The sequence below is a fragment of the Amaranthus tricolor genome, chromosome 3, assembly GCF_026212465.1.
Source record: "Amaranthus tricolor cultivar Red isolate AtriRed21 chromosome 3, ASM2621246v1, whole genome shotgun sequence".
In the NCBI taxonomy this organism is placed as follows: Eukaryota; Viridiplantae; Streptophyta; class Magnoliopsida; order Caryophyllales; family Amaranthaceae; genus Amaranthus; species Amaranthus tricolor.
Window position 1 is genome coordinate 30,500,029 of NC_080049.1, and position 27,682 is coordinate 30,527,710.

The window sequence follows — 27,682 nt, forward strand, 5'->3', positions numbered from 1 at the left end:
AAATAAATTATTCATATTAAAAATTCTTTGTAAAATTTCCATTTAAAAAATGAAAAGAACAAATAAGAACCAAATAAAATATAAAATGATATTTTGTTCTGTATCACCTAGCATTATCTAGGAGTGAAAAAAAACTATGAGAAAAAAAAAATCAATCGTACTCATTTTGTTAATTATTACTCTATATTTCTTAATAATCAAACTTTTTCTAAATTTTCTTAACTAATTTTAACTTTTTATTAACCTTGAATAATATGAATTTTAAAAGGTATCACTAGCATCCAAAATGCCCTGAAACTTGTTAACAAGTCATTTAGGTAAAAAAAATTAAATGAAAACAAGTTAACAATATAATGATATAATGTAATACTTCCGTTGTTCCTTACATTTTTTTTATTTTTTTATGAATCACTTTTAATCATATCATATCATACAATTATACAATCTAAAAAAAAATTGTAAAATTCTACATAATATCCTCATAGAAATTCGCCATGTGGAATAATTTTTATCATAGTTAATATTAACTTATTTCTTTATAGATGAGTAGTATATCACATTAAGTTATTTTCTTTAATTTCTTGAAATATTATATTTTTGAATTTAAAAGTTACATAAAATTTCCAATTAAAGTTTCTTAGAATATGTATTTGTTTTTTTATGTTGAAGTATTTGCTAATTAATAAAATTACTTCGTTAGAATTTTAATTTCTAAAATATTTCATCAAGAAACAAAAGATACATAATAATCAAAAATTACTTTAAAAATGATCAAGAATCAATATGATAATATTGTTGGCAGAGTACCTAAATTGCCTTAAAAAGTATAAAAACTATAATTAATACTTATACTAACAACCTAACTTTTTTCATTAAAAAGCAATATATATATATATATATATATATATATATATATATATATATTAAAATCCTTTATCTATTCTATAAAAAATATTATTATAATTTTGTACTGATAACATGTAATTGTATCTCTATTTAAAATCTATATTTATATATTTTTATACTAATAAACTAAGTGCATAGCATGAGTTTCTATACTAATTAAAATAAAGTGATACCTACTTTCATACATATTTACAAAATATTTTAGAAAAATGATCCTGAATAATATCATCCATTGCCCACTTATATGAATAATCCCTAATATTGATTATTTCTAAATAATATAACATTTGTATATTTTTCCTGACCCCTTGTCATATTTTAACCGATTATTGTAAGTTTTTAAATTCTAATACCAAAGAGGTAAGGTTAGACCAACGAAGAAGTAAAACGGAAGAAAAAATGAGTGTAATGGCTGATAGGTACTATTTACTAGTAGTCGATTAAAATGCGACAAAAAATACTATCCACAAAATTATGCAAAAGTTAAATTATTCAGAAATAATAAATAATAGAAATTATTCACATGATTAACAACAATATGTGAAATTATTGTAGACATTTTTTCTAAATATTTTCCATAGCAGGATTATATTATTACGTTTACGTATACGAGTGGGTTTAAGATACCAAGTACAAACTCAGGCCAAATGAATTAGGGCATTACTATTTGTCGCCACTCTTTTCATTTTATCGCCACCCCTCCTAATGAAATTACGAATTTGCCCCTGAACTTTAAAAATTTACAAATATGCCATTGCAGTTAATAACTTTTCATTTTCATTTAAATTTTTTTTTAATTATTTTTATTTATATTATTATTGTTATTATAATTATTATTATTTTTGTTATTATTATTATTATTATTAAACCACAATAATAATAATAATAATAATAATAATAATTATTATTATTATTATAATAACAATAATAATAAAAAAAAAAAAAAAACAGTTGCACAAAGAGTCGCACGTTCTGTGCGACTGGTTTTTTATTTATTATTTTTTTTTTGAATTTCGACTTATAAAATTTCTTTTGTTTAATTAATTCATTTTTTAAGTTATTATTATTATTATTATTATTATTATTATTATTATTATTATTATTGTGGTTGTTATTATTATTATTATTAAATTATTATTTTTGTTTTAATTATTATATTTAATTTATATTTTTAAATGTTATTATTATTATTATTATTATTATTATTATTATTATTCAAATAAAAGTAACTTAAAAAATAAATTAATTAAACAAAAGAAATTTTATAAGACAAAATTAAAAAAAAATAAATTTTTTTTAAAAAAAAAAAAAAATTAGTCGCACGGTCGAGTCGCTCGTTTTGTGCGACTGCTTTTTTTTTTTTTTAAATTTTTTTTTTTTGAATTTCGACTTATAAAATTTCTTTTGTTTAATTAATTTATTTTTTAAGTTAATTTTATTTTAATAATAATAATAATAATAATAATAATAATAATAATAACATTTAAAAATATAAATTAAATATAATAATTAAAACAAAAATAATAATTTAATAATAATAATAATAACAACCACAATAATAATAATAATAATAATAATAATAATAATAATAATAATAATAACAACTTAAAAAATGAATTAATTAAACAAAAGAAATTTTATAAGTCGAAATTCAAAAAAAAAAATTAAAAAAAAAACAAAAAAAAACCAGTCGCACAGACGTTTTGTGCGACTGTTTTTTTTTTTTAAATTATATTTTTTTTTTCTTAAAAAATTATTATTATTATTGTTATTATAATTATAATTATTATTATTATTATTATTGTGGTTTAATAATAATAATAATAATAATAATAATAACAAAAATAATAATAATTATAATAACAATAATAATATAAATAAAAATAATAAAAAAATAAAAAAAATGAAAATGAAAAGTTATTAACTCCAATGGCATATTTGTAAATTTTTAAAGTTTAGGGGCAAATTCGTAATTTCATTGGGAGGGGTGGCGATAAATAAAAAGAGTGTCGACAAATAAGAATCGGGATGAAATACGTCTATTAGTTGGTAATAGTACTATTTACTATGAGGAACAGCAAGAAGAAGCCATTTGTATAGTATCTTTTGTTCATAATATGAGCAATTTTCCCTTGTAATCACAGAATTTTCATTCTCGTTCAAAATCAAATCAAAATTACTCGATCATATACTACAATTTTAACCTAATTAACCAAGCTCCTTCATTCTTGATTCTTCTCTTTCTCTCTCTAAATTTCAGGAGTCACAAGTGAAAATGGGCAAGAGGAAGAACAAGAAGAAAATGATTCAAAAAGAGGACTTTTGGGAGGACTGGTGTTTCGTCTGTAAAGATGGCGGAGATCTTCTTCTTTGTGAACACAGGTATATTGTGCTGCTTTTTCTTTTATTTTAAATTGATTATTGTTTTCGATTCTGTTGTTGAATGTGCTTATGTGCATGTCATTTGCCGAATTTCATTGTTTTTTGCGTAAAGGAAAGGATCACATTCGTGATAAAAAACCCATTTGTATAAAGTTGTTTTCTGTATCTTTCTGTCTAGCGGATCTGCATGTAATAAAAACGAGACTGTTCTATTAAGTAATAACGGTGTTTGGCCAATGACCGTTAACGGATGATTTTTTGTTGGCTTGTTTGATTAGTTATTTTTGTTGGTTGCTGTGCTAGTTGGATATGCAATTGTCTTTAAGAGATGTTAGGTAAAATAGACCGTCTCTTTGAGAGACCGTCTCTTTGAGAGTGTATCTCAAGCTCAGCGCATTAAAGAGTAATGCCTACTTACCGTATTTTTAATACGTATTTACATTATACTTAATGCGTACTTACCGTATTCTTAATGTCTACCTTTAATATCTTAAATGTCTGCTCACACCATGCTTAATGCCGACTTACAATATTGTAAAAAATATAGAATTGGGCCGGTCCAAATAGAGATGAGACCGTCTCTCACAAGAATTTGTGTAGGTAAAATAGGTTATTGTGTACATCAACAAGCTAAAAATCAATAAGATTGCGTTTGAAAACAAGTATTTCATTTCAAACCGTAGATTTCAATTATGAAATCATTAATGAAGAGTTTGAGAATTATAAAGTTCGGAAAATCATTTTCAAATCTTTATCTTTACTCAAATCTAAATTTGAATTTTTTTATTTGCCAAACATAAAATTTAAGTCAAATGTATATTTCAAATGAAATTATCATTTCCAAATATAGTATAAAAGAATTCCATTTGACTTAAAAGATGAAAAGTCATTTATCAATATTGTTTGCCTAGCAGAAAGTGTTATTTGTTTTTATTGATTTTGTACTAGCTGGTTAAACAACTATTTTAAGAAATATTTGGTAAAATAAGCTATTGAGTATTTTAAAAAGAGGTCAACAACAAAAAACCAAAAAAAGTCATTTGGACATAAAAGTTGAAAAGCCATTTACCAATATTCTTTTTTTTGACTGACTAAAACAAGCCAAAAAAGCCAACTACCCATCATAATGAATTTTACGAAATCTCATTTAAAATCAAGGTCAAAAACCATTTTAAGTTGTCATTCTAACATATTAACCATCAAAATTTTTTGAAAAACACTATACTATTAAGTTTTTTCTTTTTAAATTTAAATTTTAATTTATATATATACATTGAGTTTCAAATGATCTATTATAAGCTTTAAATTAAATACAATCCTTTTTCTCTTCAAATTTGAATTTGAACTTTTTTATATTAATTATTATGTAATTAGAAGGCAGTTTTGGAAGTTGTATGGCAAATTCAAAGTGTCAAATGAGTATGTTCATAAAAATTAAATTAATATGATAAAATGAATATATGTAAAGTTAACCATCTGCATTACAATTAGTGGTAGATTGAGAAAAAAAAAGTGAGATGTTAATAATTTAAAATAAAAAGTTACAATCACCATAGAATGAAGCAAGTCTTTTGAAATATCTGTTCGTTTTCAATTCTACAACATAATCATTACTATATATCAATCACTATACTAACAACCCTAATTTCAATATCAAATGACAATTAATTTACCCAATTCAACAACCCTGATTCCAATAAAATTCATCAAATCCAGTATACTCTTCATGTCAACAAATTTACCCAATTCAAAAACCCCAAAATTAACAACTCTGATTGATTGATTAATCAAAATTTAAAAATCTAAAAAAAAATTCAATAACACCATAAATACACCATTCCCACCTTAGAAATTACTAACTTCATATTAAAATAATTAATTTCACATAAAAAAGGAAAAACTCAAGAGAGGTTCAAAACAATGAATACAATACCCTACAGAAGAAGAGGAAATGAGGAATGATCTAATTAATGGAAAAGGGTGCCGTCAGGTGGACGGTGGTGGGCTGGTGGAGATGTGGGCGTGACGTTTGGCACGTGAGTGAGTCATTGATAGTGGGTGGATCTGAGCTTGAAGGGTTAAGGTTTTGTTCTAGTGTTCTGGCTTTTCGATATTGGGAGGCTGGACTAGACTGTTGCTCGGATTCGAACCTAGCTCACATGTGTGAAAGACGCCACACTGACCAACTCATCAGGGTATATTTATGTCTAAGACTAGATTTTATTTTGAATTTTAGTGATGTCAATCTGCGCTCATGATTACAATGTCCGCAAAACTTGTTGCACCCCAAAGTGTTTTTCTATGGGTGGGAGTCACTTAGTGACAACTTGACATTGGTATAATAAAACGTATTAAATCATGCACTTTTATAAAGTACTCTCCTCCAATTCATAGAAAAGGGGACATTTACTTTTTCACACTATCCAATGCACTTATTCGATACTTAATATCTCTAATTATACATAATGAAATATTATAAAAAGTGAATATTAATAATCTTTGCATTGAGACGAATCAAATAAGATCTCACTTGACTATATTTTAAATCATAGATTAAGAATAAAATATAAATTAAGAGTAATAAGTAAATAGTGTAAAAAAGAAATGTCCCATTTTCTATGAATTGGAGGGTATAATTTCATTATCAATAGTCAATGAGAAATCTTTGTTATTACAAGAGTAAGAATGCCTACAGTTGACCTTCTTACCCCTCACATGTGTGGAAGCCACTTTGTTGCATAGACAATATAATATGAATACTGTCGTGTATCATAGATGAAGCAATCATGTATGTTTTATTTCCATGCACTTAGTTATGGATTATTCTTCATCATACTGCACTGTTTTAATTTTGAATATTTTGCTCCTAGGGATTGTTTTAAATCATATCACCCTCGGTGTGTTGATAAAGATGATTTTGCTCTGAAGAGTGACGTGCATTTCAAATGTGGTAAAGAATGTTTCTTTCTTAATTTCATAGAAAAATCAACCTTTACTTTCTTCTGTCCAAACATTAAGGGAAAAATCTTATTTTTTTTTTAATTTTTTTTTCCTTGTTGTAGAATAAGCTTTATTGCCTTGAAGTACACTTTTTAGCTAACTTTCATTCATTTACTGTCGCTGTTATGTTTGCTACTTCCTCGTCATAGGAATTTTACATATAATGTCAAGACAATACTCTCTATTTCATATGTAAGGGTCAAACTTATGGTATGAGTGCAATGTTGTAATTTTACCAACAGATTTCCAAGAGAATTTTATGGTTCAAGGAGTCGTAGCGAGTTTCTGAAGGGATGCCTTGATATATCCAAGCAAAAATTAACAAGAATAATCCTAAATACGGATGGTCTTCTTACAATTATAGTCAATAGCCAATAAGCTTAATTCTAGAGAAATCCCATTACAAGATGTGCCTTCTCAATGTGATCTCAAGGAGCCAAGTTTTTTTTGAATGGTTATTTATAGGATCCACTGGAAACCAAAATTATATTGAATACCCGTGAAAACCATTTGATAGAGATACATACGAGTATAAAACGGTACATTTGAGCAGTAAAAGGGTACACATCTTTATTAATTTCATTCGTCACTTAATTCTAAAAGTACCCGTTTATACTTGTATTTATCCCCATGAAATGGTTTATGCATTTTTGGAGCTTACTTTTGGTTTTCCATAGATAATCGTGTCTATATATATTCATATTGTCTTTTAGCTTCCTTCTTCCAAATCCAGTCAGTTCAAGCTTGACACATCATTTTGACTTATTGAAGTGATTTTTAGGTAGAGAAGCTTAGGCTTTAGACAAAAGGCATCGTTTGTTCTTGGTCTTTATGCTTTTCATGCCTTAAGAGATCGTGTTGCTCAAGTGTTTTTTTTCTTGCTTTATTGAAGATATAGTGTCTTTTATTTCGATGGGCCCAAAGATTCATAGTTCTTTGGCTTTGGAGTATAATGGACTACATTAAACAACTCGTTAAATCATGTGCGCTTCTTATTTATATGAAGTTGTAGATGATATTTGCTACCAGATGTCAATCGGAAATAACCTCTTTGTTATCACTAACAGGGGTAAGGTTTCGTACATTCAAGTCCCAAACCTCATCTTAGGTGAGATGGCATTGGGGTAGTGGAATGTTGTTTTATTGAAGATATAATAGAGTGTTAGAGAATTACAATAAGAAACACATCAATAATTAGGATGAAATGAGTTTTTTGAATAAAATGAAGAGTTGAAGATGAATATTGTGCACAGTAACAAATGGCAGTGAGCTTCATAGTTATATCTCAAATCTAATTTCATGTTAATTACACAATTTTCCTGAGTCCGTCAAGTGATGCTCTTCATATATGTACTTTTGCATGTGCCTCTTCTGAAGTTTTGATTAAGAATATAGCGTGATGATATCCCTCTTTTCAGATTGGCATATGTGCTTCAATTGCAAGCAAGCTGCGAAATTCCACTGCTTTTGCTGTCCATATGCTGTTTGTGGACTGTGTATAGATGTTGCAAACTTTGTTGCTGTCCAAGGCATCAAAGGATTCTGCATGAATTGTCTAAAGCTCGTCTTGCTGTGGGAGGAAAAGAAGGAAGTTGACTCAGATGGGGTATGCTTGCCTTTTTATCTGTTAAGTAGTCTTGTTCTGAATCTAACTTTTAAATATTCAGATAATACACATTTTTGAGTGTTTGGAGGTAGTCTTTTATCCCATTACTTATGCTGATTGATTTCTCTTATCTCACTCTCATGTGACTACATAAGGTCATAGTCACATCTCTACAGAAAGAGAATCACAAGTGATTGCTGATGAAAAGTGACTAGAAGCTATTAAGTTACCATTCACCATGTACTATTTATATGTTGGACTTGTAATAATAATAGATGTTGCCGTATAAATTTAAAATTCTTCACATTTTTTTCCTCATTAGTTTATCTTAACTTCATAAGACTAACTTCATCTTCAAAAAATCTTCAATTATGGATGGGCCGATGCCTACCTTGTAGGAAATTGGAGGGTGAGGTGAGGGGATTGCCACTTTAGATTTTAGAGTTTAGATCACATTGACTGTTTTGGTGCGTGGGTAACTCTATGTGATGTCAGTATTATGATGGCTGTATGACATTGCCTATGTTAACTAAGTCCATCCATTTTGGAAGGTTATATGCTGAGACACTTAGTCCAAGGTGTGTTGGAGTGAGAACAAGGGTAGGGAATGACTCTTTTGCTTGTGTGGGAAGTGGTAAATTTTACCTTGTAAGTTGTAAATACTTGCTTAGGCATTGGTTAGTGCTATAGAGAGGGAGATGGACATGCTCAATAATTTAGTGGGATCTAATCTCATGTCAAAATATTTCTTCGTTTTTGTCATATAATGCTTGGTCTTGCTATTATCTCAGTTGAAGTTTTTCTTTGTGTGTTTGCAGGAGACGGTAGACTTTACAGAGAGAGAAACTTTTGAATTCCTCTTTATGGATTATTGGGAAATTGTCAAGAAAAATGAAGGTTTGAAATTGAAAAATCTCCAAAAGGCATACAATTTATTGAAGAAGGGTAGCAAATATAAATGCCTGGATGATACAGAAGAGTTTGGTAATAACGACCAAGATATTCCGAATTTGAATAATTTTGAAGACTGGGAATTCGAAGTTATAGAGGATTATAGTCCTTCAAACAGAATGAAAAAAGGTAATGCAAAACACTTCAAAAGGAGGAAGTTATCTACGGAGAAGGTGAAGTCCAATAGAATGGAGTTTCTAGGCTGGGCCTCTAAGCCACTCGTATGTTTTCTTGAATCCCTAGAGAAAGATACAAGCATAGAAATCCCTCTAAATGATCTAATAGACATAGTTGGTAAGTATGCAAACGAGAAAAAGCTATTTGCCCCCCCAAAAAAGAAAATGATTATCTGTGACCAAAGATTAAAATCTTTGTTTGGGCGACAAAGAGTGAACAAACATAGACTACGTGAACTTTTGGAGGGTCATCTTGCTGAAAATCAGGAAGAATCATTTGATGATGATGAAGTTGTGTTTAGCCCAGAAAAAGATAAGAAAACCTTGACGTCTTGTAACAGGACGAACAAGAAAAATCTAGATGTACTTCTACACAAGGAGAAAGTAATTTCAGGCGGTATCATGGCATCAATAATTCCAGATAATATTAAACTGGCGTACTTGAAAAGAAGCCTGGTGGAAGAGCTACTGAAAAAAACTGAAATCGAAACCAAAGTTATTGGTAGCTTTGTAAGGGTCAGATCTGATCCAGATGACTATATGCAAGTACATTCTCATCAACTAGTTCAAGTTACTGGTACACATCTTATGACTTTCATATTTCCAACTTTTACTTTTGCATTTGCATCTATGTTATAGAGGAGAATATATGTGTAGTGGCTTGTGAATTATTTTTGCTAATGTAGTCATTCTTTTTATTAATTTTTGCCGGCAAAGAACTAATATATCCCAGGCTGGTCATTGTCATAGCCATGTACCACATCTGCTTTTTAAAATTGTTTTTTAGTTGTGCTTATGTGAAGTTGTTGATGTATTTGCGGTTAATGATCAATTGAAAACAACTTTGTTATTACACGGGTAAGGTTGCATACCTCGGACACACCCGATCTTGTCTAGGCGGGCGACACTTGGCATTGGGGTAATCACAGGTTTTTTATAAATTGTTTTTCCATGTCTGGGAATATGATGGCCCTCCACTGGGGTAGTTGTACACTCTTATGGTTCACAACTGTTGTTTCCAGTGACTTGCATATGAGGTGTGATTAAACAAATTGTACTCGGGCTTTGATATAGACAACGTAAACTCCCGAGCTGAGGACTAAAGAGTCTTGGATCAAACTTCCATCTCATCAACTGTGAACAAGGATGAGAAGTCCCAATATCTTTTCATAGGGGCTCTAGCTAACAGGATCTGAGGAAATACATAATCTTGCTTGTTAGACAGCCGAAAGTTAGAGGGCAAAGCAAGAAAAAAAAAATGTTATGATAAAGAGAAAGGTTTATGTGTCACATTGAAAGAGAAAATGATATTTGACTTTTACTTATCAAGAGAGGAAGTTACTTTGAGATGTCCTGTTCAAGTATTTTTTGGGATGAGGGGAATGTTCTTTTGGTGGGTGGGAGGTGGGTTTTGGTTATGGCAAGCAAACTCCTGGGATGGCAGAGAGTCAGATCCAGTGCTAATAATCTAAAACCTGAGAAATGAATGCTGATGGAAACGAGATTGCATCCATTAAGGCAATCTTGATTGTGCTGGCTTTTTATGTCTTACCTTTTTTTAGCTGCTTTCTTAAGGTCCTTCCTCATATTTAATTCACATCATCATAGTGTGTCCTATGATATTCTAATATAGAGGTTCTGGTATCTACTGGTCTTCGACAATGAAGCCCTTGCTTCGAAGAATTGATTGCAATGTCAAACAGATATACCTTGCCAAACTCTTGATTGACGAGAAAAGAAATCCTCTTAATAATTGTCAGAAGTTTGTGATGAGCTTTGACACAACAGTATCTTGGTGATTATCATGTTTTGATGATAATCTGTCTTGATTGTGCTCCTACCACTGGTGTAACAAATATTTCCCTACAGACTACACATTGTGATTGTTTCTTTCATCTAAGGTACTAGACATTGATAACAATTTGTTTGTAATTATCCAATATACTCGGGGGTGCAACTTTCATGGCCAAGTGCTTAAATTGCTTCGAAAGTTAACACCCAGACCCACTTTCCATATCGTTATAAAAGTTTGTCTATGGTGACCTCTAGTTAAACGATAGCAAGTTAGCGACCAACAAAATTTTGGTATCCTTTTTTCACTGGAAGTTGTGCATACATCTCATTTCCTTTTCTTTTGTTTGAGTTTAATTAAGGTGAGGGTAGTAAATTTATGTAAATGTTAGAGTATATAACATATCCTGGGGCTTCAACCATCAGCTTAAGCTGATGGTTGAAGCCCCAGGATATGTTATATACTCTAAACCTTTTGTCACATTGGCTCTGATACCATGTCAAGGAACCAACTCAACCAAAAGCTTAAGCTGATGGTTGAAGCCCCATGATATGTTATATACTCTAACAGTAAAGGTATTGGCAGAGAATTGTTTGGCTATTTCAATAAGAGCATATATTTTATTGTGTAAAGTTTGGTAAGTAGCTCTGAAGTCTATCAACCAATGATCCTTTCTTTTTTGGTAACAAATTTACTTCACAAAAATTATAGTTTATCTTCAGTTACTTGAATGACTGATATGTCCTCTTCTCGCTAGTTTTGTCCAAATTCCAGAGGATGATTCAGAATGACTTATGTTGAGGAAAATAATGATTGGTGTTTTCCTTTCCACATACTATCTTTCAGGGGTGGTTGTTGATGTATGCTATTTATTGTAGGCTTGTAGCTTTTCTCTTGCACTCTAAAGTATATGTACATGTTGCAAGTTACAACAGCTATTATTTCTTTTCGCGGTGGTCTATTTTCAGTCTTTCATTTGATCAAGGTTTGCATTAAAGTAGCTAAAGACTGAGGCATGCATGAAGATTACATGCCTTTGCTCCTCTGCCATTAGTTCCTTAGTTCACATATAATTAGATTATGTAAATCTGTTGTCTTCTCTTCCAGGCATAAAAGAGCAATGCATTGGAGGAGAGAATGTGAGATTTCTTCTTGAAGTCTCGAGTATGCCTATTGATATTAGTGTACATATGTTGTCGGAGAGTGACTTCAGCAAGGTATAAATATTTGTTGTGTTTTTTCTTCTTTAAGTAACTCTTACACACATATTGTTCCAAAATATTGATTTCCCATGGTTTTCTTGGTGGAAAAATGAAAAAGGAACACAAATGTCATGAGGTGGTTGATCTGACTGGAATAAGTGCAGTGGGGTATGGGGAGAAGTAATGGGGTTCAAACTGTGATAATTTGTACTTCACAAAAAAAAACGTTTTTTGGTTGATATTAGCATGTGTGAATCAACAATTTGGGTCTTGATGATTTTAACTTTCAACTTTCATGTTTTTGATTGTACACAAAGTGATTGTATTTTGATCTTGTCTCTCAAAAGAAATTTACTGACACATGATGAATCGTATCTTATACGAATTGTGCTGCTGGATTTGGGAAGGTCTAGATGTGGCAAGGTGTATAGACTTAAATTTACCCCGGACATGGACAATTTTAGTAGGTGGTATGAACTACGATGCTATCTCTGTTATTTTTGTTTTACACTTTTTACATTTGTTATCTTTTTTTGGTTGCTACACTGTTTTGCCCATCTTTTTTATGGTCCATTTTCATCTTCATTTATTTTCTACCGAATCTTAAGGGCATGTGTTGTCCAAAACTTTCTTTCTTATTTTGCGATTGAATAATAACCGTTGCAACTATGTTATAGGACAAACAAGAGAGCTCACCCAAAAGACTAGCCTATTTGGTGAGAGAGCCAATTTGCCTGTAAACCCCACACCAATTGCATTTTACAACCGATGTGGGACAAGTCCCATACCTTGCAATGGACCATAACAATCAACCCCCCATAAGGCCAACGTCCTCATTGGGTCACAACTGTCTCTTCCAGGCCACCCACTCCGAGTCTGGCTCTAATACCATTGTTATAGGACAAACAGGAGAGCACACCCAAAAGACTAGCCTATTTGGTGAGAGAGTCAGTTTGCCTATAAACCCCACACCAATTGCACTTTACAACCGATGTGGGACAAGTCTCATACCTTGCAATGGACCATAACAAACTAAAAGAACAATGTATGATTTTGTAATAGATCCGTTGTGAACGTAAGAAGTAAATTAGTAGATTACTGCAGAAAATGAGAAAGGGAAAGAAAGAAAGAAAGCTAAGAAGGATACCGAGCATATTTTGAGCAACTGTTAGGCTCCAAAAGAACTCCAATTCATTTTATTCATAAGCATGTTCATTGATTATTACATCATATCTTTATAAAGCCACCAAGTCTAACAACTTGATGGTATATTTGTTGCAAGATTCTCTTCTAAATTGACCTAGGACAAACTCCTTCCACATCATCAATTCATAGCAAACCATTAGTTCTCCTACTGAGTTGGCATGTTGAGTCCTTACAGATTTATTAACAACCTACATACTGTGGATTATGGATAGATCATACGTCCTTAAAATGATATAGTTTGGTTACCTTATTGAACACGTTTCATTATTTTCTTGACTATGTGTATTTGAATGTATAAGAAACATTAGTTGAAAATTATAGTTTGGATGATAGTTCTTTCATTCAATATTGCTAGGTTATGTTAATTGTAATTTTGTTGTGTATATATTTGGCTTATAGTACAAAATTATATCATCCATGGTTGTCCTGTGACTTTGGTTTCTCATTTTTTCAGTGTGCCAATACAAGTGTGTGTATTCCAATGCAAGGTGGGAACAATTCACTCGATGAGAGTTTATCCTGATTGTTTTATTGTATATACACACACACACAATTATGTATGTATATATACATATGTATACATGTATAAATATATGTATTTGTCAAAAAGTAACACATTTTTATGTAAAAAGCAATACTTTTTTTTTTGTCAAAAAGTAACAACTTTATGTGCAAAAAGTAACATTTTTGACATGTTTCATCAGGTTTTGTTAAAAATATTTTTGGGAATTTTTGTTTCATTGGAAAAGTAACACATTTTTGCCAACAGGTAACACGTTTATAAGTAAAAATTAACATTTTTTGTCAGTTTTTTTTTCTTTTTTTCTGAATGTTTTCTTCAAAGACAATTTTTTTGCTTTTATATATACGTGTATATGTATAGTTGTATGTGTATAACTGTATATATATGTATGAACTTATGTTAACTGAACTTGGGAACTTATCATAACACGTGTATGTTTAAACGGAAACATACAATTTTTTGGTCCAAAAAGAAGTGTCACAGTGTCCTACCCTTGTTCGAGTATCAATAATCGATCATCTGACACGAGTAATTTAGGTAAAGTGAGGAGTCTAAGTTGCATAGTATGAACTTTTTGTGTTCGTTTTGTTCTCTTTACGGCCCTTTCTAGGATCTGAAAACAATAATTAGTGATCAGATTGATGAAAATGAGATTAAGAAGTGCGTTTTTCAAACAGAAAACTGAATAGTTGCGTCCAATGTCACCTAAATCAATCTGATACGAGAAACGGAAACAAATTTGAGAAATGTTAATTTTAGAGTTTTGGAAACGTAGGAAACATTGGTACACTTATAAATTACAACAAACAATAAAATGAGTATAAAAAAATATGAAAAGAAAATGAGTAAAAAGAAAAAAAAGAAGAAAAGAAAAAACGTTTGAGGAATGTAGTTTCAGAAACGTTAATTTAGAGTTTCGGAAACGAAGGTTTTGAAACAGGATTCGGTAGGAAGTTTCCAGTTTCTTGTAACTATGCTTGCGTCAAACTTATAGTGTGCATGGTTTAGCAGACCTATATTTCACTCGAGTTTAGCTTAAAAACCTTTGCAATAAGGTCACGGACTCACGATATAGTGATGCATGTTGGCGATATTTTGTACTCTGTTAAGGCTTTTAGCTGTTGACATTATTTTGCACAATGAAAGTTGTCAAAACAGTTGTCATTGAAGATTAAACGGTTGCAGAAATTAGGGTTTTAGGAATAGTTTTCTGTATTATTTAAGGAGTAAACCATTCTCCAATATATACATGAACACTAGCTTCTATTCTAGGGAACTAAATATTCTATACATTAATTAAGGTAATTAGAATAATCTAGAATAATCTAAATATATGAAATATATACTTTCCCACACTCCCGTCAAGTTAGGTCGTGGGATCACTGATGCCTAACTTGCATAAAGTACTATTGAAGACCTCTGATGAAACGACTTTTGTGAGTATGTCAGCTAGTTGGTCTTTCGATCTAACAAAGGGAAGATGGATGATCTTGTTCTCCAGTTTCTCCTTGATAAAATGTCGGTCAATCTCTACATGTTTCCTTCGATCATGTTGAACCGGATTCTCGGAGATGCTTATTGCTGCTTTGTTATCACAATATAGAAGACTTGCCTGTGTCTGGTGGCAATCTAGATCTCCTAAAAGTTTTCTGATCCATAGAATCTCTGTGACCCCTTTTGCTATTCCTCTAAATTCTGCTTCAGCACTGGATAAGGCAATTACCTTCTGCTTCTTACTCTTCCAAGTGACTAGATTACCCCCTACAAGGGTGAAGTATCCTGAAGTAGACTTCCTGTCATCCCGATCAGCAGCCCAGTCTGCATCTATGTAACCGATAAGATCAAGGTTATCATTCTTTGAGTAGAAAATACCTTTATCACTGGTTCCCTTTAAGTATCTCAAGATCCTCAGGACTGCTGCCATGTGTTCCACTTGAGGTCGATGCATGAACTTACTCACAACTCCTACTGCATAGGCGATATCTGGTCTTGTGTGAGATAAATAGATCAGTTTCCCTACCATCCTTCTAGAACGATCTTGATCTACCATTTCTGCCCTTCAACAATTTTCAGACCATGATTAGCTACCATAGGAGTCTCTGCCGGTTTATGCCTGCTTCTGCCAGGAGATCTAGGGTGTACTTTCTCTGATTAATGAATATCCCCTTCTTTGACCTTAAAACCTCTATTTCAAGAAAGAATTTCAATTGTCCCAAATCCTTCATCTCAAATTCTTGGAATAATTTGCTCCTGAGCCGATCAATTTCCTTAGCGTTGTTCCCAGTAATCACCATATCATCAACATAGGTAACGAGACATGTAATTTGGTTTTCACTCTTCCTGATAAATAGTGTGGTCTGAGTTGCTTTGTCTGTATCCAAATCCCTTCATTGTTGTAGTGAATATTCCAAACCACGCCCTTGGAGATTGTTTCAAACCGTATAGCGCTTTTCGTTTACACCCTTCTCCTTGGTTATATTCATCTGAGTAACCTGGTGGAGGTTTCATATAAACTTCTTCTTCAATCTCCCCATGCAGGAAGACATTTTTCACATCAAACTGATATAGGGGCCATTCTTTGTTGCTGCTATAGAGAAGAGGACTCGGATAGTATCGATTTTAGCCACAGGTGAAAATGTTTCCGAGTAGTCTATCCCGTATGTCTATGTGTACCCTTTCGCGACAAGCCTTGCTTTATACCTCTCAATGGTTCCATCAGCATGATACTTGACCGAAAAAACCCATTTACATCTAACAGTCTTCTTGTTACTTGGTAACATACACTTCTCCCATGTCTCGTTTTTCTGGAGGGCCATGATCTCCTCATTCATAGCTTGTTTCCACTTCAGATCTCGGAGGGCTTCTTCAGTGCTTTCTGGAATAGTACTGGAATAGAGAGAAGTATTGAAGGCAACAGTTGTTTGTGATAGTTGTTCATCATCCCGTCTACAAATGGGATATCGGGATTTCTGGGATTCAAACTCAGGATCATATCTTTTGGGAGGCATTCCTCTTGTACTCCGTGGGGTCAATTCATATTTCCTGGGAACAGTAACACTACTTGGCACAATATCATTAGTAGATATATCAATGAAAGGAGGAAGAGAACTTGGTGTTACCTCTTGTTCGACCGGATGCTCAGGGACTGGAGTAGTCTGAGGAGATGGATTAGTGACAATGTCGGTGGCAATATCAGTGGTAGTGCCTACTTGTTCTTTGGGGTCTCGACTGTCAACCAAGGGATGAATTAACTAGCTAAGATCCTCACTCACACTCTCCCCTTGAGATCGAGGCTGGGTATAGTAGTAAGATTGTTCAAAGAAATCACAATCCATGGTGGTATAAAGTTTGTTATGGAGGGGATCATAACATCGATAGCCCTTCTGAGTAATGCCGTACCCAAGAAATACACACTTGACTGCCCGTGGTTCAAACTTGGTTCGTACCCTAGAGGGAAGGTGGACATACACTACGCACCTAAATATGCGAGGAGGAAGGGAATGAGAAGAGGGAACAGGGGTAAAAGTATGGAGGGTGGCAAGAAGAGTTTGGAAATGGAGGGTTTTAGTAGGGAGACGGTTCATGAGATAGGTGGCAGTAGCAATAGCCTCGGGCCAAAAACGGACAGGCATACGAGCCTCAAACATGAGAGCTCATGATATATCAAGCAGGGTACGATTTTTGCGTTTAGCAACCCCATTTTGTTGGGGAGTGTCTAGGCAAGAGGTATGGTGGACAAGACCATGATCGAGAAAAAATTGTTTCATAGCAACATAAATATATTCACCACCATTATCTGAGCAAAGGATCTTAGGTTTTGCATGGAATTGAGTAAGGATCTTGTTATAGAATTTAACAAATACATCAAAAACTTCAGATTTGTGTTTCAAGAAATAAATCCAGCACATACGGGAACAATCATCAACAAATAACAAATATGCAAAACAATGAGAGTCAATATGTGGAGCTGACCCCATACATCAGAATGTACTAAATCAAACAGTTTGAGAGCACGAGTATGACTGGGAAAATAGGAATGTTTATGGCTCTTAGCCAGTACACAAGTTTCACAATCTAGGGACGTAGTACAACTATGAAGAGAAGGAAAAAGTCGTTTTAGATAACCTAGGGACAGATGACCTAAACGACGATGCCAAGTCCACAATTGGTGAGCATGAGATCCGTGAGCAAGCATTGCACTACTATTTTGAATCACCCCATCGACATAGTATAGTCCACCTTGTTCAGTACCACGCCCAATGATCGTCTCTGTCTAAGCATCCTGCACAATACAATTTTCAGAGGTTAGGAGCACAGTACAATTCATTTCTTTGGTTAACTGAATAACAGACAATAATTTATGAGACAGACTGAGAATTAACAAACAATTTTTAAGATGAAGAGAAGGAGAAATATTGACAGGCCCAGCTTGGTCAACCGGTACACATTCCCCATTAGCTGTCTGGATATGGGTTCGGTTAGTAGGATGGGTTGATAAAAAATCACGGGGATCAAAAGTCATTGTATAAGTTGCCCCGCAATCAAATATCCATTGAGAGTGGGGTTTATGGCTAAGAAGGCTTGTGGATATTATGTGGTGTGGGCCAGAAATATTAGTGGACTTTGTATTTGGGCCTAAAGGTATGGATTGTATGTGGGATTTGGGAGTATGAGGTAGAGTTGGGTTATAAATAAGAGAGTGAGTGAGAAGGGGTGTGCTTCCCTCCCCATGTGTTGCGGCTGTTTCTCTGTCTTCCCTTCTCTGTTTGTCGCTGTTGTTTCTGTTGTCTATTTGGTTTGTGGTCACTGTTTCCTCTCCTTCCCCTTGCTATAGCCCCTCACTTTACCTGATTCCACACATGATGATGGTTGGTCGGCAGTAGTCAGGTAAGCCTTGCCGCCGGTCCGGCTTGCCGGTGCCTTGGTAGCGGCTTTCCGCTTCTGTAAATCGTTCCACCAATCGGAGTACCCCACAAGCTTGAAACATTCCTCCTTAGTATGCCTTGAGCCACCACAATGAGTACATCGGAGTTTTCTCCGGTCATCCTCTTCTCGGTTTCTCTGGAGGGTCTTGTTTCGCATGGCTAAAACCGATCCGATCTCTGAGGGACTCGTTCCCAGTGATGAGACGCCGTTCATTATTCTCCGACGTGCTATTTTTCATCTGATTGTGGCGTAGGCTGCCTCCACAGTTGGTAAGGGGTTATTATTGAGGATGTCCCTTCTTTCTTTGTTTAGATTGTCATTAATCCCAATGAGAAATTGATAAAGTCTTTGCCTTTGTATATACTTGTTAAAATCTGTTATGTCCTTCGAGCATAACATTGGATTTGACATTCTCCGTGTTAAATTAGGCTGGACTTATTGTAAATGCCAGCATATTAACGGGGGAACACAAGTGCACACACTTCATAAGCCAAGGAGATATATACCATCGCAAAACCATATGGCAATGGGAAGAAGGTCTCTAATAGCTTATAAAGCGTGCACACCATTTTTAATTTATCGATGTGGGATAACTCATCCCAACACCCCCCCTCACATGCGAACCCCCGTCAAGTTCGCATGTGGGAGTAATCAATTAGGGTAGGAACACCATTCTTTTTCGAACCTACCATTTTTTAAATTGTTGATCGAACCATCGGCTCTGATACCATGTTAAATTAGGCTGGACTTATCGTGAATGCCAGCATATTAACGGGGGAACACAAGTGCACACAATCATAAGCCAAGGAGATATATACCATCCCAAAACCATATGGCAATGGAAAGAAGGTCTCTAATAGCTTATAAAGCGTGCACACCATTTTTAATTTATCGATGTGGGATAACTCATCCCAACACTCCGGTCAATTTCTTTCCATAATATATTGAGTTTACCGTAGTAAACCTCAATGGTGTCATTGGCTTGTCCTAAAGTTGCTGCCTTTGAACTTAGATCAAAGATCTGGAGTTCGTCTCTACCACATCCCAAGAGACTTTCAATTCCTTGCCATAGGCTTTGTGCAGTTGTATAATCCAGAAATTGATTAACAATTTCTCCATCTATGTTTTCAATAATCCATGCTATGACCATGACATCCCTCTGTTCCCATTGAGCATAATCGGGGTCTGACGGTGGTGGAGGTGCGGTAGTGATGTGACTGAGCCGCCCTCGACCTCTAATGGCTACGTGCATTAACTTGCACCATTTTGTATAATTGTGATATGTAAGTTTTTCTGAGATTTTGACAGCGATTGAATTTTCGGTTTGGTTGGTTGTTTTGTTGAGTTTCTGAAACATCTGAAACATTTGTTCCATCTGTTCCATGGATATTACTTGTTTTGGCTTTGATACCATGAAGATTAAACAGTTGCGGAAAGTAGGGTTTTAGGAATAGTTTTCTGTATTATTTAAGGACTAAACCATTCTCCAATATATACATGAACACTAGCTTCTATTCTAAGGAACTAAATATTCTATACATTAATTAAGGTAATTAGAATAATCTAAATATATGAAATTTATACTTTCCCACAGTCATTCCTTATTCAGAACTATCATTTTCAGATAATATAAAATCAGCATAAATTTTCCTTTTTGTTCTGGATTGTATACAATATATGGACTTAGCAATCGATGTATTCTATTAGCATTATAAATGAGAAATTTGATGCTAGAAAATGTGTTGATTACTATTACTGGCTCATCTTCTAGGATTATTGGGTTTTATTTGACTTATATGCAGGAAGAGTGTGATCATTTGCATCAAAAAATGAAGGACAGGCTACATAAGAAGCTTACTATTGTAAGTACTCAATATCTAGAGTGCGTTTGGCCCTTCGATTTTACTTGATGTGAACTATAGGATATCTATGGTGAAATTTGACAAGATTATTCTATGCTAATGCATATATATATTTCTATTGGATAACACTGCATAAGTTTACTGGTCTTTTGGCTCATTCCACTAAACAAAAAAGGAACGTACCGGTGCTTCAGATTAAGATGCGTGTTCTAATAATTTTTTTTGCAATGCCAGTTTCCTTTTTGGAGGAAAATTTCTAGAGGTATTCCTTAATAGTGTTTCTCCTGCACTAGAGATGCTTTAATTGTTTATTTGTATATAGTGTTACTTGTAGATTAAGAAACCAAAACGTTTTAACAGAACAGTGCCCTTGAGATTTTTAGAACCTTAGAGCATCCTATTCTTGATGTTTTTGAGAAGTTCATGACTTGAACATTGTCGTGTACGCTCTAAGCCTCTAACTAGAGAGAGGAAAGTTATAAAGTTTTGTAACATCAGGGTTTTTGATGACCGATCAAGCAAACTGGTTATGGCTTATGGGTGGGTTTTTATAAATTTTTTGCCTACCTGCTCCCCAAATCTGTGACTTTTGAATATTTTCTAAGAAAAACAACATAATTTTTGTTTGCAAATAGCAGAGACAAGTGGAGCAGGCACATGTTCTGCCAGACCATGTATCACCCAGTGATTACTTGCTGAGAGAAGAAATAATTACCATACTATATATTTGAATTGGTCATAACTTGTGAATAAAGATAACCCATGTTTAGATAACCGAAAATGAGTAAATGACATGGCCTCAAACTATAATATGCTGAACTCAAATTATATTTGAGGTTAATCTTAAGAAGTCCGAGTTGAAACGACTAAAAACATTTGTAAATCTTAACCAAATGATAATTGCCCCAACTGTTGATCTACCTGAAGCATGACTAACCAATTGAGTGATTAACTTTAATGAAAATTGAATTTGATGTCAAAACCACGTGAAAAGTTTAAGGAGTTTAATTCAATTCATCCTCTAAAATTCAACCCTATTTTTGCATAGAAACAAGTAGAAATCATCAAAAAACATCATATTTTCAAGACAAATATTTTCAACTAAAAATCAATCTAAAACATTTACTAACACAATCAAAGGTATAGAATGTCATTTCAATTGAATGTTCTTGATGAATTTGCAAACTTATGAATTTATTATGTGATCTCCTTCTCGGTTTGACATCTATCTAGCAGTTGGTAGTTGATGCATCTAGGCTCTGAGGGAACACTACATTCAACTACATTTTCTCCCCTATGAGTTGCATCGATACCAACATCTTCACCCTTTAACTAATACACCAATCTTTGTACCGATGTGATATTGGGAGACGGATAAATCTATAATACCTGTGCCAAACATTAATCTCTTCCTAGTATTATGTTATATCATATCATCTTCTTTCCCTTATGATTTGTATTCAGCTTACTGTCTATGTTGCGTTAGTATCTTGTACGCTTGCTTTTGGAATATGCGTGATACTTCAACTATTTTAAGTTTTGATATCCCTTTCCTCTCTTTAAGGTGGAGCTTGAGCACAAGGCCAGAATATTGCGTGAAGATATCATCAAGCATGTATGTTTTTCTGTTTCTTCTGTTTGTAGCTAGAATGAGAATCTCAAGCTCTTATTTGATGTATATAGTGAAGAATAACATACTCAAAAAATAGATTAAAAATTTCTATTGCTTCGTGTCCATATTAATTTTTGTCTATGAACAATGACTAGGTGTGATGAGTTCCTTATATTGTAGTCCATATTAAAGCTATCAGGATCCTACTTAGGATCGATGAGAGGTAGATTTGAATTGATGGTGTCGGATTGTGGGGTTGTATGATCCTATATGTGTGTTTTAAAAATTTTGAAACAATGGTATCTAGTTATAATTTTTTCTTTTAGATAATTAACATAATAAAATCATTATCGTATTGAAAAGAATAGACTTATGTAATTCGCCCGAGAAACTTGACGTGGATGCTGATTTTGACTCCTTCAAAGTGCAGCCATTAGGCCTCCTACCTCTTCATTTGTGGAACCAGCCCCACTTTCAATGTTGCTTCATCTTCCATTCAATTCGGACCATTGCCCTGAATAAAAAACGTGAATAGGTGTAGGCAGGAAGAAAATGAACCTTTTAGCCTCTTCTAATGGGACTCAAATCTTCGCATAATATAGATAGAAGACGTTATTCCCTCATAGGCTCTTAGTCAGGTAACCACTTGCCTTTCTCCTAGAATTTGAGTCCAACTGGATTGGAACTATTGTTATGCTATGCTGAACTAACTTGTGATAAGAACTCTGCTATTTTAAGCTCTGGAAGAGAAAGAGAATGTATGATTCCTGGACTCTTTGCATAAACTAAAGAGAGTTATCATGCTTAGACTTACATTCTCCTGCACATGTGACGCAACTCTTCATTTCTCACTTCGCTTAGCTCAGACCAACTTGTAAATGCAAGAGAACATGGCCCTAGCTTGATACATACCTGCAGGCTGCAACATTAGTAAATAAGACCATCAAAGATCCACATTATGTACCTAAACAAAATAGACTATTAATAAGCCTATTATACAAAAACAGTTGAATTAACGTAATGAAAACTATACAAATTTTGACCAAAATCATTATTTTACCATGTCAAAATTAATTAATGAATAAGATTTAAGAGTGAAAAATGCAGTATTTATGTATTTATCAAATTCCCTTACACATTTAGCAAATAAAGTTGTCAGCATGTTTCAAGTGGAGGAGGATGTTAGGTCTCAACCACTTTTGCCTACAATTGTTCATTAATCGTTTCCTTTCTTTTCTTTCTAGTATTGTTTGTGTTGAAGGTCTGTAAGTCAAGTCTCGTAATTACTAACTTAATGACCACCCTGTAACGTGTTAATTACTATACCTGTATATTTCCCCTTTTGTGTGAGTTGCTAGGATTCAACCAAGAGTTGGGCTTGTACGTGAAGGCCCCCTTTTCAAATTCTAACCCAGCGGCTTCATGTTGCGTGTGTATTTGCCTCACTTATGCTTTCTGTGGGCACATAAGTCTCAAAGTACGCTTGGCTTGGATCCTTGTCAGCAATAGACAAGTGGGCTGTGCACTTCCTGTGTTTACAATCGTTTTGGACTTTTACAGGCTCCTATCACTCTCTGAAATTGTCTAGGCTATAATCAGTATGACAATCACTTGTGGGCCTTGCTCATTTGAGCCCAATTGCAATTTTAACATATTAGCATCAAAACATCTTGTTGGTGGATGGTTCTTAAATATGATTTCACTTGGATCCATCTTATGAGAAAAATAAATATGATCTCTGAACCTGCTAGTTTTCTAATACTAACTTTTATTCGAATAGCGGAACTGTTTTCATTTCGCATGATGCTCTTTCTTTTCTAATGGATTGTTTTTTTTTTTTTTTAAATCTAGTTTGAGATGAGTGAGTATTTCTGATGCATTCTTAATACCTGACTATGTCTGTCTGCTTGTGTACTCTATCTTTTATAATAATCAATCAATAATGAAAAAGGTGAAATACTTAATGGTTTAATCCAGACATTCTTCTTTTTGCGGTCTTTTGTGCTTACCCTGCTATTCCAAAATTATTGGTTCTTTTAGAGTATTGAGAAGGAATCTACAGTATTGAAGAATCTTATTGACAAAGCTAATGAGAAAGGATGGAGAAGACAGTATCCTTTGTGGCCTTCTACATTTTATTCAGGTTATTTCAATATGCTCATCCATAAGTAAAAGGTTATTTGGTGGCTGCAATTGATAATATTTGAAGCAAAAAAGTCTCTGAACTGCCTTAAACTATTCTTCTTGTATTGCAAACAGAAAAGTCAAGGTTTGTAGACATTGGTGATGTTTAAGTGAATTGTGCTAGATAAGGTAAGTCAGAGTTCTGTGAGGCATAAACAGCTGTTGCTTGTTGCTATTATGAGACTTTCTCCTTACATGCACTGAATTGGATAAACATGTTTGAAAACGTAGCACTGCAATCTTTCGCGTATTGCCAAAATAGCACAAGAAAATATAGTTCTGATCCCTCACTGGTTGTATCATGTATGACACACCTTTTGCGTATTGCCTCTCTGGTGCTTCTGGCTGAAGCAGGATCAGTCAATTGCCAGGTCTAGCCTAACTTGGCTGATAAGTGTCCTCTTATAGACTGGTCGCTTGAAATTCATCGACTCACTTACTATTTGTTTAGGTAAGAAATGTTAAACATAACTAGCTAATTTCTGAGTAAAAATTACTCTCAGTTGGACTAGGATGGATGGCAGAATCATTCAGATGAATGAAGTAGTAGGACTGGTAAAATTTCATACCTGATGAGCCCTTGAAATAATAATGATCCACTTTTTTTGTCTTGGGCACTTTGTTGACAAATATTCTATCATATATAAAAACATGAGTGAACTATATTCTAGGTAGTACTAAGCAGGTACATTGGGTATTTGAAGGCCCAAAAGTGGTGTAAAGGTGGCCAAATAGTAGTTTTAAATGTGAAGAAATTGAAGTTGGCAGACATAGTATTGGAAAGTCAGCATTAGATAATGTTAGAATTCTAACGTTATGTAAGATCTGAGGACTTCTGTCTTCTTTTCCTCTTTTTCATTGTTACCTTAACAGCTTATTAGACTTTTCGATTACACTGAAAGAAGAAAACAACTTGAAAGTCCATCTGAGCTGATGCGTCTGATACAGCAGATTCCAGATGTAATAGCTGATGATGTAGAGCTCAATACTAGTTCAGCAAGCTCTTATGAAAGCAGAAAAAGAACTTTTGCTGAAAATAAAAATGGAGTAGAAGCTGCAGGTTAGCGCTCATCTCTTTTTTCTTTCATCTCTTTGTTAAACAAGAAAGAATTTTTTTAGAGCTGTAGTTTCCTTCTGGCTATTTGGTGTAATTTAGAGTATCCAAGTATTTTTATCACACTAGAATTATTTATTTGGTTTACTATATATTAGAAAATTTTAATTCTAAAGGTCCCACCTTTAGATGATTATCTTTTAAAGGTCCGGCCTTTCATTTATTTGATTGGTGACAACTTTTAGCAAGAAATGAGACATTTTGGTTACATGACCTCAATCTGTACTCTCAAACTCAAGTAAAATGTCTTTAAAAGTCAACAACATGCATATCATAGAGAAATAACGCCTTTTCATGACGTTGGAGCATCCAATTATGCAAATAGTTCCTTTTTTTTTTCATGTTATTCACTCATTTAAGCAATAGTATGTTCTTTTTATACACAAGGCAAGTCAAGTAGTGATACTCCAATCCATCATTAATTGATTATTTATATCTGAGAATCCTTGCTAGTTAATGTTGGATTTTAGTTTGTTTAGGTGTTTTACTTCAAAAAAAAAAAAGTTTGTTTAGGTGTTTTATAGGAGGAGCAATCACTCTCTTTTTCTTGGAGTGCCCCTCTTTACCTCTTAGCTAGAGAGGAGCGTCTGATAACTTGGAGTGCACGCTCCTCTTGGTGGAGTGCGCAGTACCCTGGTTAGCGGCCTCTTTGATTTCTAGCCGTTTGCTTTTATTGCTTGATATTGATTATTATTAGTTGTCCAACAACTATCTCACGAGTCTTAATCACCATAACATCTTTTCTTTTGTTATATTGTTGATCAAATGGTTTGATTAATTTCATATTTATTCCCCATTCATTTTTTATTTTAATCTCCATTATTGGTGTTTCAAGGGTTACAACTCTTGATATTCTAATTGTTGGATTTTTCTCTATATATTGAGCATATACATTATCCCTTTGATTATGCTTAATTAATCTTCTCATTATCTTGCGTCCCTAGTCTTTTCCTCTTCTACTCAACTTAGTTAAGAGTGGTGAGAGCTTCAATCCTCTTTTCTGCAAGTGCATATATGAGAGGGGACAGCGTGTTCACCTTGGACAGCAGGGAGTTGTGTTTTGCACCGGAGACACTCACCAAACATCATTTTTAAAAAACATACAACAGTTAAAAAATCATTGGCGTTTTTAAGTTTGAATATTATTGATTATGAAAACCATTATCCACTCAATTAGTCTTTCCTCTTGTGTGTAATGCAGCATTCAAACAGCAGATTCACTTGCAACTCCATTCTTCTGCAACTCAGGTTGACACAGAATTTGTGGGAGTGTTGCAGAAGATTGACACAGAAAATGAATGTAATCCTAATATGAAAGAATCAGATTGTGACGGTGAGAAAGTTGTTGAAACGAAAACTGGGGTGGTGGCAATGATTAACACAGAAAATGAAAGAAATAACGATACACAAGGTTCAGACTGTGGCAGTAAAAATGTTTCTGAAAAAAAAACTGGGGTGGTGTGGATGATTGACACAGAACCTGAATGTAATCATGATACACAAGGATCAGACGGGGATAGTGAGAAAGTAGCTAAGATGAAAACTTGGTTGGTGGCAACGATTGACACAGAAACTGAATGTATTCCTGATACACAAGGATCAGATTGTGACAGTGAGAAAGTTGCGCAGACGAAAACTGGGCCGGTGACAACGACAGACACAGAAACTGAATGTATTCCTGATACACAAGGATCAGACTATGACAGTAAAAATATTTCTGAAACAAAAACTGGGGCGGTGAGGATGATTGACACGGAAACTAAAAGTAATCTTGATACCCAAGGATCAGACTGTGACAGTGCGAAAGTAGCTGAGGCGAAAACTGGGGAGGTGCCGATGATTGTTATTAGCAGTGATGGTGAGATAGAGACGATAAAGGTGAAAAAGCACCCGCGATCAGTAAAAGATCTTGAAGAATGGTACTGCATGGGTCCATGTGGTGACATCAATGGACCGTTCAAAATGTCGATTCTCCAAGAGTGGAATGAAATCAGTACCATTTATGCTTGGAAGTTCAAAGTATGGAAGATAGGTCAAAGCGAAAAGGATGGGGTGCTTTTGCCCGATGCTTGTCGTAGTCTCCACAAGTCGTAGTTCTAGTATTTGGTCACAGGTTATATATAGTAAGCAGTTTTGCAGTAAAAATGGAACAAGCCTTTAACTAATGCTGTGTGATTATGTATGTTATCACACTCTTCTATTAAATCTCGATGCAAATTCGTGATTAGCGATTAACGTGA

General features: G+C 33.8%; 1 protein-coding gene across 3 annotated transcripts; it reads left to right on the forward strand.

The window, feature by feature from the left end:
- The first annotated feature begins 3,004 nt into the window (after positions 1–3,004).
- On the forward strand, positions 3,005–27,682 carry LOC130808898 (zinc finger CCCH domain-containing protein 19-like). Of its 3 annotated transcripts, XM_057674441.1 has the most exons (10): positions 3,005–3,288; positions 6,159–6,238; positions 7,707–7,894; positions 8,713–9,598; positions 11,921–12,030; positions 20,473–20,532; positions 22,097–22,147; positions 24,185–24,255; positions 25,210–25,388; positions 26,644–27,682. In XM_057674441.1, the coding sequence occupies exons 1-10, from the start codon at positions 3,182–3,184 to the stop codon at positions 27,534–27,536; spliced, it is 2,625 nt and encodes an 874-aa protein (XP_057530424.1). In that variant the 5' UTR covers positions 3,005–3,181; the 3' UTR covers positions 27,537–27,682. The 3 variants fall into 3 exon arrangements, with proteins under 3 accessions (XP_057530424.1, XP_057530425.1, XP_057530426.1); XM_057674442.1 differs by lacking the exon at positions 6,159–6,238 and having other exon boundaries at positions 3,011–3,288; XM_057674443.1 differs by lacking the exons at positions 3,005–3,288; positions 6,159–6,238; positions 7,707–7,894 and adding an exon at positions 8,106–8,308.